This window comes from Ammospiza caudacuta, chromosome 2 (genome assembly GCF_027887145.1).
Source record: "Ammospiza caudacuta isolate bAmmCau1 chromosome 2, bAmmCau1.pri, whole genome shotgun sequence".
In the NCBI taxonomy this organism is placed as follows: Eukaryota; Metazoa; Chordata; class Aves; order Passeriformes; family Passerellidae; genus Ammospiza; species Ammospiza caudacuta.
In genome coordinates, this window is record NC_080594.1 from 35716145 (window position 1) to 35731400 (window position 15256).

Consider the following 15256-nt stretch of genomic DNA (forward strand, 5'->3'; position numbering starts at 1 on the left):
TTGAAGGATTTTTTTTTTTTACCAAAAGCCTCTGGAAACTCTTTTAATGCTTGATTTCATTATAATTTCTGCCATAATTGAAATGGATTCTCTCCATTGATACTCCAATTAGATTTTCTTTTGAAATACTTAGGGTAAGCATAGCTATCATTTCTGCCAACTGCCTGGTTCTGCTTTGCTTTTTAAAGAGTTTCTTTTCACAATGAAGTGATGCTGCAGTTGTACTGAGCAAGCAAGGTGAGATGCTGTGCTGTTTCACACGCTACCATATTTGAAAACAGCCAACATATCCTGTTGTCATCATCTGCCTAGGCAAGAGCTTCTGAGTGCAACAGGGACACACTTGGAAGTTAAGGTATGATAAAATCAAATGGAGAGGAAGATAGGAAAAGCTGGAGATGATGGGAGAGTTTATAGGCTAGCATTGAAACACAAAGATTCAACAACCTCTGTCTATAGAGCACCAGAGCCTACTATCTCAAAGGAAAGTATGGAAGTGGTCCTTCCAGAGCTTTTAAGTTTCAGCATAAACAGTGGCTTGAAATCTTGACAAAGAGGAAAAGAGGGGACTGGACATTCTGGTCATTATTTTACAGGTCATCGGAATGTTACCTGAGCAGTATACTTAACAACACCTCACCCTATAATGATGTCTGTCTACTACATAGCTCAATTTTAACTGCAGGTAAAAACCTCTGACAATACATCACTGCGCACATTCAATAGAAATGCATAACCTGGCTGCAAAGCAGGCTTTGAAGCAATCTTTTAATTTATGCTAGAAAACAATGGGAGATAAACACTAAACTATACCAAGGAGCATTTTTCACTGCCAGTGACATCCCTAATTGAGATTACTCTATGACTAGTTACCCACAAAAACGTTTGGTATTTAAAAACATTGAAAAAGCCCATTACGGGAAACAATTCTTTCTGTCTCCACTTAACTGCAATTAAATTCCATTATTTCACACTAATTAGTATGGAATAAAAACATGGACTCAAAGAGAACTCCTTCCACAAGACATATAAAGATCCGTAAAACTGATTTTTTTCAGCATCTGTGTGCAAAGGTCAATCTAAGTCGTGAAATAAAGATTATAGCAGCACATCTGTGCCACTGTCATAAAGACAAGGCTGGCACTTCTGGAGTCAGCCTGCTGTTATTTTTTTTTCTGGGGGCTTAGAGCAACTATAAAACCTCACTAAAAGCAACTGATAAAAGCTTATGGGTTGAGAGCCTGTATCTGACCATTTAATAAAACCAGATGGAATTACATTAATCTCTCCTTGTATTAAAGATTCTTAATTTTAAGGAAGGATCAGACATCTAAAGGGCCAACTAATGCATGGTTTCATGGCAGACTGATGCAGACTCCCAGATCAGATGGAGCCCGCTGGATGCATAGCCACAACCCACTTTCAACTGGTTAAATAATCAGTTATATTGGTGGTCTACTTCTGAATGGAAGTCATTCTTCCAGTGATCCCACAATGATGAAAGAGGATCAGACTTTGACAAAAGGACCTATTCAATCAGTGTCAAAATAAAACAATAAGCGGAAATAAAAAAAAGTAGCATATAAAAGCCAGAACAATAGGAGAACAGAGAGTAATCTATATAAATCTAAAGCCAGGGAGAGAGGCAAAAAGAAGCTGAGGACATCAAGAAAAAATACGTCTTGGAAAAAACCTACAGAACAATAGAACTTTTTTTTAAGTGCACTGAAACCTAGCAAAATGAGCAGCAATATTGATGGAGATAGGGAAATTGCTAATAATGTTGTAGTAAAGACTGAAGCATTCAGTAAGAATTTTTGTTCTAGCTTTAGAAAATAACTACAATAATTCAATAATTTCACAGGAAATAAGTTTTTTCCGGTCCATTAGTAACCAGGAATTATACTGAAGTACATCTATTTAAGGACAAACATTTTTAAATCTGCAGGCTCATTTAACTTGTACCCAGTAAAGAAGAAGGAAGAATCTGACTCACTGATTAATACTGAACCAGCTACCAAGAAATTAGAACAAGATTAATGCTCTACAAATATTTAAGAAGGGAAAAGCACAGGATGCAAGTCACTTGGTTTGGGTAGTCTGATATCTACTACAGACAAAATAACAAAAACCACAGTATTGAACTGATAAAGAATAAAGAAAGTCAATGTACGGTATCTCAGGCCAACCATATTGCTTTTCTGAACAACAGATCTTAAAAAACAGTTACTCCTTCTTTGACAAGATTACAATTTAGTAAGATATGTGATTTAGTTTGATGTGATTAAACAAACAAGCATTTTTGAAGGGTATAAAGACATGTATACATGTATTTAAAAACTAACTGAAAGACATTAAAATTATCACTGCTGTTGAATAATCATCACATGTTAGAATTTCTTGTGAAGTTGAACAACTGATAGTTAGCCTGAAATTATTCAACATTTGCATCAGTGTTATGTAAGTAAATATAAAATCATGGATCGCTAAACATGTAGCTCAATACTTCAAGTGAGAAATACAATGATGAGGGCAGAACAGAAAAACAGAAAAGCAGGGCAGTAACTAAATTTGAATGATTCAAACAGTGTCAATGGTCAGCCTATATACTTTGGATAATGGACCACAAACTGTCCATGAGATGGGACAGTGGCAACTGGAAAGCAGAGAGAGCAAATGACTTAAGGAGTAAGAACAAGAAAATACTGTACAACAATATCCTAGTGTAACTTTTATAACCCAGAAAGACCTAATGGGATGCTTAGACATATAAGCTGGGAAGAAGCCAGCTGAAGGATATATGTGACTTACCTATGTAAAACAGGTAGAGTAAGTAGCTGGGGTTTGCTGGGCTTCGATGTGCAAAGAGGTCAGTCTGCATGATGTGATAGTTAATGGATTTTAACTTACTGAAAATTGAGAAAACAGTTTTAAATGAAAGTTATGGGAATCCTTAGGCTTCTTCCTGCCTGCAATAAACACTGAATTAGTCGAGAAAAGATGTAAACTATCCCAGTATATTTATCACTGTAGACTCTGAAGAAGTACTAACCACTTTGCAAAGCAGAAATTTTGCTGCCAAGTTCAGAACATATTGTCATCTCATGGATGACATTTTAGTACTTCCCAGTTTCCACAGACTGGGCAAGTCTGGAAAAATAAGCAGGTCTGCAATATCTTCTGCTCCACTTTTTCAGTAACACTTTCTTGCAGAAGTGTCTCTCCTTTGAGTCCAAAAAGGGAAAGGAAGCCCGTGAAGGGTCTAGAGAGTAAGTCCTATGAAGAGTGGCTGAGGGAGCTGGGGTGTTTATCCTGGAAAAAAGGAGACTCAAATGGGGGTCTTATTGCTCTTTACAGCCACCTGAAAGGAGCTTGGGAGGGTCAGCTTCTTTACCCAGGCAGCAAGTGACAGGACAAGAGGACAGAGTCTCAAGCTGTGCCAGAGGAGGTGCAGGCTGGACAAGAGAAGAATTTCTTCAAGGAAAGGGTTGTTAAGCAATGAAATGGACTGCCCAGGGAGGCGGTGGAGTCACCATGCCTGGAGGTGCTCAAGAAACAACTTGACATGGCACTTTTTGCTGTATTTTATTTGACATTGTCATGTTCCACTGAAGGTTGGACACAATGATCGTAGAGGTCCTTTCCAGCCTAAGTGATTCTGTGATTCTTTCAAATGCCTATCCATCATTTCTCTAATCACACTTTTAAGTTCAGGTTACAAATCTTATTTAGATTGAAACAGTGAATGTTCTTTAATGGAGTTTCTATGGCAAGGTTTTTAATACCCATCTGAATGAACTGATCTTAACAAGAATAAATTTAAAGTGGCATCTTGTACCTTTATCACTTTTATTTTCAGGCACAATAGCGGATACATCACTTGTATTTCCTTCGCTCTAAATTATAAAGCTAAGAGTAGCTGCTATCCAAACATACACTGGAAAATTCAAAGTAAAAAAAAAAAAATGCACACAATCACCTAATAATACAAAGAGCTCTTGATGACTTTGCAAGTGATAGAAAATAAAAGGTCTACATTATAATTCATACCACCATGTACTTAAAGGTGCAGCAAAAGACAACAAAACAGGCACGAATATAAGACTGAATGTAACCTGCTGTAGTTTTAATTTACACAGAATCCTAGAATGCTTTGGGTTGGAAGGGACCTTAAAGAAAAGAAAACCATCTAGTTTCCAACCACCCTGCCATGGACAGGGACACTTTCCACTAGACCAGGTTGCTCAAAGCCCCATCCAACTTGGTCTTGACCTCTTTCAGGGATGGGGCAGCCACATCTCCAGCAACCCATGCCACTGCCTCACCACTCTCACAGTAAAAAATTTCTCTCCAGTGTCCATCTAAACCTACTCTCTGATTTAATTTTGTGTCTTTCTCTTTTCTCCAATAATTACTCTCCATGAGTGCAGGCATTTTGAGAGGGGCAATGCTAGTAAGGAGGTGGGGCTGAAGCATTTGAGTCACTATTTCATTGTGGAACTGGCCAGGGAAAGTTTATTCTGCCAGATTACCTGAGGCAGCTTTCCTGAGCTCACTGCTACTCACCAGCCTCTTATAAATTGTACCCACAGCAGCTACCCTCGCTAGTTCTCTAACATAGTGAAGTGTGACTGAGGTGAACACGGAGTCCTTGACCTTCCCATCTCTCTGCTACAGAGCAAAAAATGCAAAAAGATTTCTGCAACTCCACACATTTTTGAGTAGTGAGACAGACTCTTAAATTGATGGCATCTCTCCATGGGACTGAGACTCTTTTCATGCCTTAGCCTTTCTGAGAAAATCTACAGGGGCAAAATTTGAGACACAACAACAAAATAAGATCATTCAAAACTGGATGGAAGGGTTAAGATCTGTCATGACTTATATTTTGTCTTCAGTCAGGTCAATTTCCAGAACCAGGAATTTATAAAAATACATGCAGATTTTTCCAGCTCCATTGCAAACACTGGGCCCAATGCCACTGACTGTGACTGTATTTGAACCAGTGCTGAAGGAAATGGAGTTGCTGCAGTTTAAGAGAAGCATGCGCACGACAAGATTAAGACCCTTATTTCCTAAATGTCAGTGGTATGAAAGGAAGAGCTAAATGTCATCTAAACTGTCCTGCTTAGTGAGGGAGGCACTAATCCTCTTGCCCCACCAGTGTTTATCTGCATTTGGTACAATAAGAGCCAGCTTTAATAGAAAAAAACAAAACACCACATATTCAAGTTATACTACACAGGAAAAAAATGTAGTGCTGGCTCGTGATGGTGTCTCAACTCAACCAGTGTCCTGGAATGTAGTTTCACAAACATTTACAATACACAAAATATATCACTGGAAATACTAAAGCACCTTTTAGACTGGATCTGACACTTTTATTGATTAAGGGTAAAATTAAGTAAATGAATTTGCAGTTACTGAGTGAACAGAACACAGTGATTTTGTGAAGATGTGAAGGAACCAAAAAAGGACCTCAAAGCTCTGTTTGAGGTAACAGATTGACTTCATAACATAAAGGCCTTCCTAGAACAGATTGTTTAGCTCCCATTTCTGCCTTTTATCAAAGACAAGATGGAAATAGAACACATTCAAAGATTTTGATTTAAAATCCTTGTAAATCAAAAGAACAAATGTCAACAGTAGCAAAATAGAACTTAATCTGGGATCAGAAAATAAATATTAAAGCGGAAAGTGAAAGTAGCATGTTGGCAGGGTAATAAATTGCTTTATATTTATTTATAACCTTAATATCAAGGTATAAATGTAGGATTAATAGATATGGATCAAGTTTAATAATTAAGCATTAGCAACTTTCCCTATTGATCTCTTACTATGTAAACACCATGGTAATTGGTACACTACACATCCATTGCTAACTAATTAGATTTCTAAGAGCTTTGGAGAGCTGCTTTAAATTGGGTTTGCTCCATAGCATCAAAGAATCATGGACAAACAGAGCTAAAGTTAGCTTTCAGGGTGATTCTTAGACAATAAAAAGAAAGACGCTTTATAAAACATATCATAGTCCTAGCACACTTTACTGTCAAAGCATTTTGCCTGCAGCAAGCAACACTGTTCTTCAAGTGAAGCTGCATCTGTACAGACTTCAAATGAACACAGAGCTGAAAAGTAGAGAGCTCTGACTCCAATCAAAAGGAATGACTGTTTTGGCTTCATAATATATTTTCCAGCCCTATCTTTAATCTAAATCAAATGCCCATCTTTCTTGCTGTTCATGCAATGCAACCGCAGCACATGTTTAAGTATAGGAAAATTGCAAGTGCCTAACACCATCAAATTGCACTTCCATCTAGTCTGGAATCTACATCAGGGAGAGGATAATAACTTCTGTTTAAACAGCCAGAAACCATTCTCCATCACTAATTAATTCAGAAACTGCTCCACAGACCTAGCCAAACAGCTGCTGGGCATGGAGATCTGGACAATCAAACAGGTATTTTCTGTTTCTAAACTTCCTCCCAAGCAGTATAGCAATGTCAGAGACTCTTTACAATGCTCTGCTAGCAGGTCTGGCATCTATAAGGTACAGGAACTGCTGGCAAAGTATTAGAATAGCAACACACCTTGTGAGGTTGTCTCTGCCATTAGAATCTTGCTAGAAATTAGCCCTCCAAGGCAGAACTCAATGATGCTATACAGACCTCACCAAATCCCAGCAAAAGCCAGGAAAATTTTTCTTGTCTAGCTGTCCATTGAATGGACAATCCTAAAATGGGGAATTCAATTTTAAAGTCATATCTCTTCAGGAACTCCTGGAATAGCAAATTTGCAGGGCAGTTCTGAGCTGCTCAAGGAGAGGCCTTTGATTTCAATGGTTCCATCACCTTAACGTTGCAGCCCTGATGTGCTCCTGCTTTTCTCCTTGGTGTTCTCACGGCATGAGACAAACTTCTGTGGAGCTCGTGGGGTTTGCATAAGCTCTGTGTGTGCAAACCACTGATGGGCACTGTCACCACTGCTTTGGTATGGTGTCTGACTCTTTGAAAAGGGGCAACAAGTCAATCAAAAGCTGGTTAATTCAAATGAAAATCAGCTTCTGGTGTTTAATACACTCTGTTATATTTTTTTGTCATTATCTCTCCAGACCAGTGACTCAGCACTGTAAAACCTTCCCCATGATCACAGTGTTGACATATGACGGCAGCCCTTCAGCTGCCATGGACACCTATTTATGTCTCCTCTCCTCACTTTGAAACGGCCCAGCAAGATAAATGAACCTCAGGCTGCTAAATGTCATAAAGACTTACATGAAATAATAGAAACTCTGCCTTTTAGCCTCAAACAAATGATTTAGCAAGTTCTCCAGGTGAATTTCAAAAAGAAACTGGCTTCAGCAAAAAACTTCAGAAATGACCAGTGCCTTGCTGTTCCCATGAAGCCCTGCCAGCCTCAGATGGGCACCCACCACAGTTGTGCCTGAGGGTCTGTCATGCGGGAAGTACTGCCCGTAGCAGAGTCTCTTCGATTTGTCTTTAGCTCCACACTGCTACACACAGGCAAGGCCTGCAGTGGGCAGTTTTTAATAATTAAACAGAAAACTGTGACAAGCCGGATGCTGTGAGGAACATCCTGAAGGCCTATATACCACTCTGAAGTATTTCCATTATCTAACCAGTATACAAAAAACCAGATTAAATGCCAAGCTGCTGCAGTAAGACCCAACCTAAAGTCCATTCACTTAAGTGGGAATCTTTTCAATAACCTCAGTTTGCTCTGGAGGATGAAAACGGTCATTAAAAGATAACTTCCATTTTAACTAACAAGAGCAGATGGAAAGCAGTCAAGTTCCCAATACTCAGACTGTTACACAGATTAGACCTTTTACTCATGACTAAGTTATACCTTACCACTCAGACTGTCCCCATGGCATTTAAAAGAGCAAGGTACTGCTTACATGAGAAAAATTATCTGTAAGAAAATGCAGGGGGAAGAAAGCCCAAAATTGAAGGAAAAACAGTAATTTGTTTGCAAACAGACCAGGTTACTTGGAATAATAAACAAGCTTCTATTAAGAATTACATAGTTCATATCAAAATGCAAAATGCCTCAGTTTAACTTAGTGAAAGTACATTTTGACTGTCTCATTCATTTCTTTTCTTTTGGGTTATGTGATACAATTCTCATCTGCAACTTGACAGGATGTAAAAAATAATTACAAATGAAAAGGTTATTCATAATTTTTAAATGAGTTAATTAGTAAACCCCACCAGAATCACTCATTACAGTAATTAATAATTGATTATACTCGAAATTAAACACAATTTTTCATCAAAATCTAATTAAATATCTGCCTTTTTTCTCGTTGATCAGAACACTGGGTCTGGTAGAGGCAATCTTTGCTAAATATGTTTATGCTGAACTGAACTGTTGGATTTGATTTTTAATAACTGGTAGTTCCTTTAGAAATTAGTAATTATGACCCTTAATTACAGTGGTTCAACCTGCTCAGCATTTCTGGAACCTTGCCAGCCATCCATGGTGTCTGGCAAATGCCAGGGAAATCACTTCAATGGAGAGGATAAAAAACATGGGAGGGCACTCACTGGACCTTCCTTTTAACAACATTAACTGTGGTTTTAAGCAGGCATGTGATCTTTTGTGAACTCTGAGACAGGGTTCTGAGTCGGAAAGCAGCAAACCAAACTCCTCTCCATCTATCAACCTGCACACACCTCCTTCTCCTCCTCCAGAATGAACTGGCACTGCTATGCTGAGCTGAAATGATTCTCCTTTCTCCTCCAATACATGGAGATTACGTCCAAAGGAACCATGTTCAGGACATAAGGAGAATACCAGACAAATGAGAAAGGTGACTCTAAATGTACAGAGCAAATGATGAAAACTGACTGCATATTTCATCAAACTGCTGCTGATTTAATGTTGGTTAATTAATCATTCCTGTTTCTCTTACAGGAGACATAAAAGCGACCAGAGTATGATGCAAGGCAGAAGTGGAAAAGTATCAGTCATTAAAGAAGTGTATATAAAAGGAACACAGTAAAAGCAATCCTTTGTGGTGGTGCTAATCATATTCATGTAAAATGAAAGCAAAATCTTTCGATCCAGACTAAGATTTGTAATTCTAACCACAACCTTTTATAGATCATTAGCGTACAGGAAGTCACAGCAAAATCAAAAAGACTCATTCGAGCCATGAGAAATGGGCTTTTTTACCCATGAACACATCTAAAAGTGTCTGACAACTGGAGTTTGCACCACAGACAGTTTAACATAGAAGTCTAGGAATGGACTTTTTAAAGACATTTATAACACACATATCAAAGAGAACTGAAGAAAAAGTAATGGTAACATTCCAGCTTTACAGGCTTAAAAATACAGTTTTCACTTCTAGCAGTTCAATTACTTTTGCAACACACAAAAAGAATGCTTTTTTGCAATGAACACTGACAAGCTGCATAAAACAAAGAAATTCAGATCATGCACAGTTAAAGAAAAATCCACTGCTTTTCCACCCAAGATGCAAATTTCACTAGCAGCACCTACTCTAAAAAGGCCCCGATGAACCACAATCTCAACCCAGTCCTTCTCCATCCTCCTGGTCACCCCGTGAACTCCAATATAATTAGTTAAATGTCACTGAAATGGGTGTGTCACCAAATGATAGAATCAAACCACATTTTTGGGTACCAGGATCTTGGTTCTGACCTGTCCCACCAAAGTCAGCACTGAGGGACCTGGATGTGACTGGGACTGGGACATCCCGTTTTAATGGGATGCTTAGAGAAAATCAGGTGGTTTTGCCTCACTCCAGGTACACTTTTCTCTGCACAATGTCCATGATATTGAAGGGAGTACAACTCCCTCACATGACTCATGTTTTACTAAGCCCTTCTAGCTTTATGACAGGTGTTAAGCTCCCTACTACAACACTGCAACACAAACAAATCAACAGATGCCTTATTTACCCGTCATTTTGTACCACAGTCTTGACCCTCTGTTTCCCAAACATTAGCAGTACGGGAGGGTTTGTAGAGAAATGAAATAAAAGAAAGAAAAACAAACAGCAACAAGCTTACCTATGAAATAGGCCAGCAGGATCACCAGCGTGACTGAGATGACAATGGCACTCAGAGCAGCACATTTCCAGTTACAGTACTTATAGGGTTTCTTCAGGTTAAAGGCAGGCCTAGAAAAGGTACTTCTGGGAAGGGGCCTAGGGGGAGGCGAGTACACAGTGCTGGATGTCAGGGGATATCCCGGCGACGTTGTACAAAAAAGGGGAGAAGTGCCTCCAGGTTTGAACAGGAAGTGCCTGAGGGAAGAAAGACCAACAGCAAGTGACTCCTCACACAAATCGATGCTGAGGGAGGCGTGGGGTGGGAGAATGGCGACTGCTGCCAGGACGAGGAAAGCAGCTCCACACAATGCTGGCTACAGACACGGACGGCATGCACAAAAGAGAAGAATAAAAATCAAAGGCAAGTCACATAGAGTAAAAGAAAACAAAATCAAACGAAAAAATCAAAGTGCCAACAATGCCACAGAGAACTCTTCAAGGGCAGGAGTCCCCTCTGTGGAAGAGCTGGCGTTAGTTAGAGTGAGATGAAAACCCCAAGCTACGACAGACTGGTGGCACGGGCAGAACTGGGAGCCTGCTCGCACTCCCACAGAAATGCCCTACGGAGGCTGAAGAGGAGCGGAGGTCAGATTAAAGAAGGGAGGGCGTTTATCAATTTATTGATCACTGCATGAGAGCGTTTTTTGTGTGGCATCGGTGAATGGAGATGGGGAAAAGGAGCTTAAGCCATTCCATAGCACCCAAATTGTCACAGAGGGGAATATTCACACTGTCCCCATCCAGCAAATTTAAGTGTCAGACAATGGCGTGGCTAAAAGCATCAAAGTCCTGTGTGTTGCCAGTGGGGAGAAGCCCCTGCTTCCAAAAAGCAGTCCAGTGCACCTTGGATAGAAGGCTACTTTTTAAAAAAAGTGTGAATTACTGTCAAAGGCAACAGCATTTCCTGTCCAGTGACACATTGGGAGGCACCATATTTTGCCCATTATGACAAACGCAGCCTGAGAGCCAGCCCATGAGCACCTTGGGTGACACTCATGGAAGTCAGCATGGAAAGAACACACTGAAGCCCATGAGTTTCTGAAATGAAATGTCCCAGTGGAACTTCTGTCCATGGGAATACTAAATGAAAAACCTGATTTAGGTGGGACATCATGCTGTAAAAGGCATTCAAATTTTGGGAATCAAACCAGGGAAATAGAGTGGACTAATCTACCACCATGCTTCTATAAAACAAAAATGGAGCTTATGAGGACTGAGAAACAGCCTCAGTGCCCTTTGCAGATTCTGCCACGGCTTATGGGGCCAGATTTGCAGCCAGAGTAAATGCAATCAGCATGGATTCGTGGGAGTCAGTCACTGGCTAATACCAGATGAAGAAGTGACTCTATTTTCCCCATGAAGTTACTTCTGCAGTGACGGGGGGAAACATCACATGCAGAAACATCACAGTGCAGAAAAGCCACCAATTCATGCAGGAAAATGCAACATATAATTTTCCAAAATAGGTGTCTGTATTAATACAGCCATGGTTCTACTGGTACTCTAAGCATGACTGCTGACCATTAGAGAAAGATTCGTTATTTTTTTATTTCTACTAATGCTTTACACAAAAAAGAAAAAAAAATACAATAAGTCAGATACTATCCCCTTTTTGAAAAGTATTTCTTTAGATAGAGATGTATCTGTTCTGAGCAAAGAGGCACCTGCAGTGCTCAAGTACACCAATAAGCTCTTGTGTGAATGACGGCTACCAAATTATGAGCTGCCAACACAAGATTCAACAGTTTTGGCACCAACTATCAAGTTAAAAGTCCATTATAATTTAAAAGTAATGTGATCAAAATTTGCATAAAGGTGCCAGAGTGTTAAGGTTAAAGTCAAACTCCAAGGCTTGGCTGACATACACCACTAGCAGACACTTACTTGTGAGATAATGTATGTGGAAGATATCAGTTAAACAGTGAAGTATCAGGCTGTCAGCACAAAAAAGGTTTCAGAGTTTTATGAAAATTAAATTAATTTTGGTTAATATGGGAGTTGAAATTGCTGTAGGTACTTCTTACAAATCAAAAGAGTTTCAAAACAATAAGGGGATAAAAGGCAAATGGCATGCAGTGGCTCACTAGCATATTAATGAGTTTTCCATTAATATGTACAGGACACAATGCTCTAAGCCCCAGAAATTAATTTTTTAAAGCCATATCGGAAGAGGTCAGCAATGGTGTTGCCCTTAAACATCACTGGTGTGACCAAATGCTTTCATGCAAAGATCATAATGACTGTACAGCAAACAGGAAGACCACGTAAGTGTCACATACCCATCATTGTAAGCACCGTCATGTCGGGAGGAGGTGAGAATGTCCATCTCAATGAGGTTGTCCTGCAATGTCTCTAGGAATGTCTGCTTTGCTATGTTTCTACATACATATGGAAACATGAATGAAGCCAGTGAGTCATGCATATATGAAGTGTGATCTTATAAACCACAATGGTTATAGTGCAGTTGTGCATGGAATTAGAATGATGGACCATATATTTATATGTATAAGATGCTACACATATACATATATAGCTTTTTAAAATGTTCATTTCTTTATATATACACTATATATATGCATATACACATATACAAGCACACACGCCCATGCGCATGTATCAAAAAAGTGGATGTCTTTGTTCAATGCACATTATTTATTTCCAGCCACACCTGAAACCTTCCAAACTCCTGGATCCAAAGGACCAGATTTCAATCCAGCCCAGCTGAAATCTGGTTATACTCCTGCACCTGTGTTACAGTAACTCTGAAAAGGGACAGCACAGTATCTCTATCCAACTGTGGCAAGTACCTTGGTAGCACTTTTGCACTTAACTTTCTTATGGATTTCCAGCAAAAATCTGCCACTCCTTTGCTTTAGTTTCATTTTTGTATTTGAGGACTTTTTAGTTTCCAGTTTGATTAATTTATTTCCCTTGTTGAATAATAACTCACTAAATAAAGTAAAATGTAAATTTTCAAGATGTGACTTTTGCTCAATATCAGTATTCCAAATGAAAGTCTCTTGGTGATAAGCAGATATAAGCCAGAAACAGGTTAAGCTGTAACCCAAATTCCAACACCAGAGTATTGGCTATAATCTGGAAAATACAGGCAATAAGCAAGATACTTAGGGCCTGCACATGCAAATGCTCGGGACTGACACTGCACACAGCAGCAGTATTTTGCAGTATTTGTCCTCCCGGCATGTTCTTTTATAAGTCACATTTTGACCTACAAATGCTAAACTGCTTTGTACTTTTTGAGAAGAACAGCAGGAACATAAAGAATTAACTCAGAGGCACAGCTGGGAACAAACTGTGTCTTTCTCACATTTGGGCTTGTTTCTCAAGACCCAGCAAAAGAACATTCTTCCCTTGTTTTTTAAAACAAAATACAGTCCTGATTTTGCCAATGTCTGTTTTCAGCATCAAAACTGAATCTAAGCATGAATGTGAATAAATCCCCTGGCAAAAACTAGTAAAAAAAATATAACAGCATTGTGACATTTTATCACTTATGCAGGATTAAGAGCCTAGAGCATGTAAGTAACATGAACTCAAACAAGACCTCCTGTCAAAGAAACTGGATTCAGGTAACATGCTAAACCAAGAGAAACCAGCCCTGTCACATTATACAAACCTTGACACTGTTTTTTCTAAAATGTTCTCAAACCTAATTTTCATTTCTACTGCCTCCTCTTCCTGCTGCTAATGCCAGCACTTGTTTAGCTCAACTCCCTGCTTTTGGAGGCCTTTGGGCTGCTTCGACAGAACAGATCTACTCCTTGATCTGAATGAAAGTGAAGTAACTCCTATTCATAGCTGTGGAATAAAGTGGATCAACATGCATGAGCTGTGTGCCATAGCACTTGAGACATCAATCCATCCCCAAGTGTTTGCGGCTTCCTTACATTCCCTGGGAATGCAGGAAAGACTGGATGTTGAGTTCAATGCATAGAAAAAAAGAAGCAGCATATGTGCATGCATTGAGCATTTAACGGGTAAGAGGCAAGGCACCTAGCAACACACCAATCAATAAAAGTTCATCGTTAGTTAAAATCCATGTCAAATTGGTTCCATGAATTTCAGTTGTGGATTGTCAATAGAACAGAGGAGGGGAGGGTTACACAATCTCGTAACGTATGCATTTGTAACAGACAGGTTGCTGGGTCACCTCAGGGACTGATGCGTGACAGTCCTCCTCACGGAAGGCTCATGGAGCCTGATCCCTTGGAGATTACCTGTAAATCACTGGCTAGTTACAAAACACTCTTCTTTCTCATTAGCAGTAATGGTGGGAAAAATCTGACCTTACATGATTACCACATGAAATTTCCTGGGAATGGAAGTCTCCTGAAAACTGCTGATTTGTCAACTAAACGTCCGTCTAGTTGGCATTTGTTTGCTCCCACAAGGTCTCATGTAAAGGAACAGAAAGGAGGCCACAGAAGGAAGAAGACTGAGGAATAAATATGGGGGGAACTTACCTGTCAGGAGTGACTGCTGAGCAAAGATCTTCTCATCACAACCTTGATAACACATGGCTTTTAAAGCAAGAAAAAAGGGAGCAGACAGGAAAAGAAAGAGGAGAAAGGAGAAACAGAGAAAAGGGAGTAAAGGGAAACTAATGAAAAGGAGGGAGAGAAGAGGAGGGGCTCTTCCTCTTGCAACATACAAAATTCTCAGATAGGCTTATCCTGTCAGTTGTATATTTGTGCTGCACATCTCTGCTTGCCCTTGCATTACAATTTAGAAATTTCCAGGCAGTGACAAACCAGTCTGAATTCCCAGTTCTGAAAACTGCCTGGAGTCCATGGCAGTCAAAATCAAGCCACTTCAAACTGGTTAAATTCTGTAACTGCAGGCACATTCCACAGCCTGTGACAATCCTAGTTTAAAAGATGCAGCTTTTTTCTTCTTGTGTTCTCTCTCTGTTGACTAATATGGGATTAAATAAAACCCAACGGAAATACAATTCCATTTTTGACATGAGATTACCATAATCTCCTAACTTCGAAAATCTTTATTCTTGGATTAATGTCTCTTGGCCAGGATTTACATTTCTACATACCGGACATTTTATTCCCATAGGTGATGGTCTTTTTATTTGGCTCGAAAAATATTTGGAGTGGAGAAGATGGGGAAGATCAGTCT

At 39.5% G+C, this 15256-nt stretch overlaps 1 protein-coding gene across 1 annotated transcript in view; it reads right to left on the bottom strand.

Annotated features, from left to right (window-relative positions):
- The window catches only part of TENM4 (teneurin transmembrane protein 4), a 387133-nt gene that overhangs the window by 188102 nt on the left and 183775 nt on the right, over nt 1-15256 (bottom strand). Inside the window, exons 6-7 of the mRNA XM_058800438.1 lie at nt 12385-12483; nt 10065-10300 (exon numbers count right to left, since the gene is read on the bottom strand). Coding sequence (XP_058656421.1) covers nt 10065-10300; nt 12385-12483 — 335 coding nt within the window. The remainder of the gene's footprint in view (nt 1-10064; nt 10301-12384; nt 12484-15256) is intronic.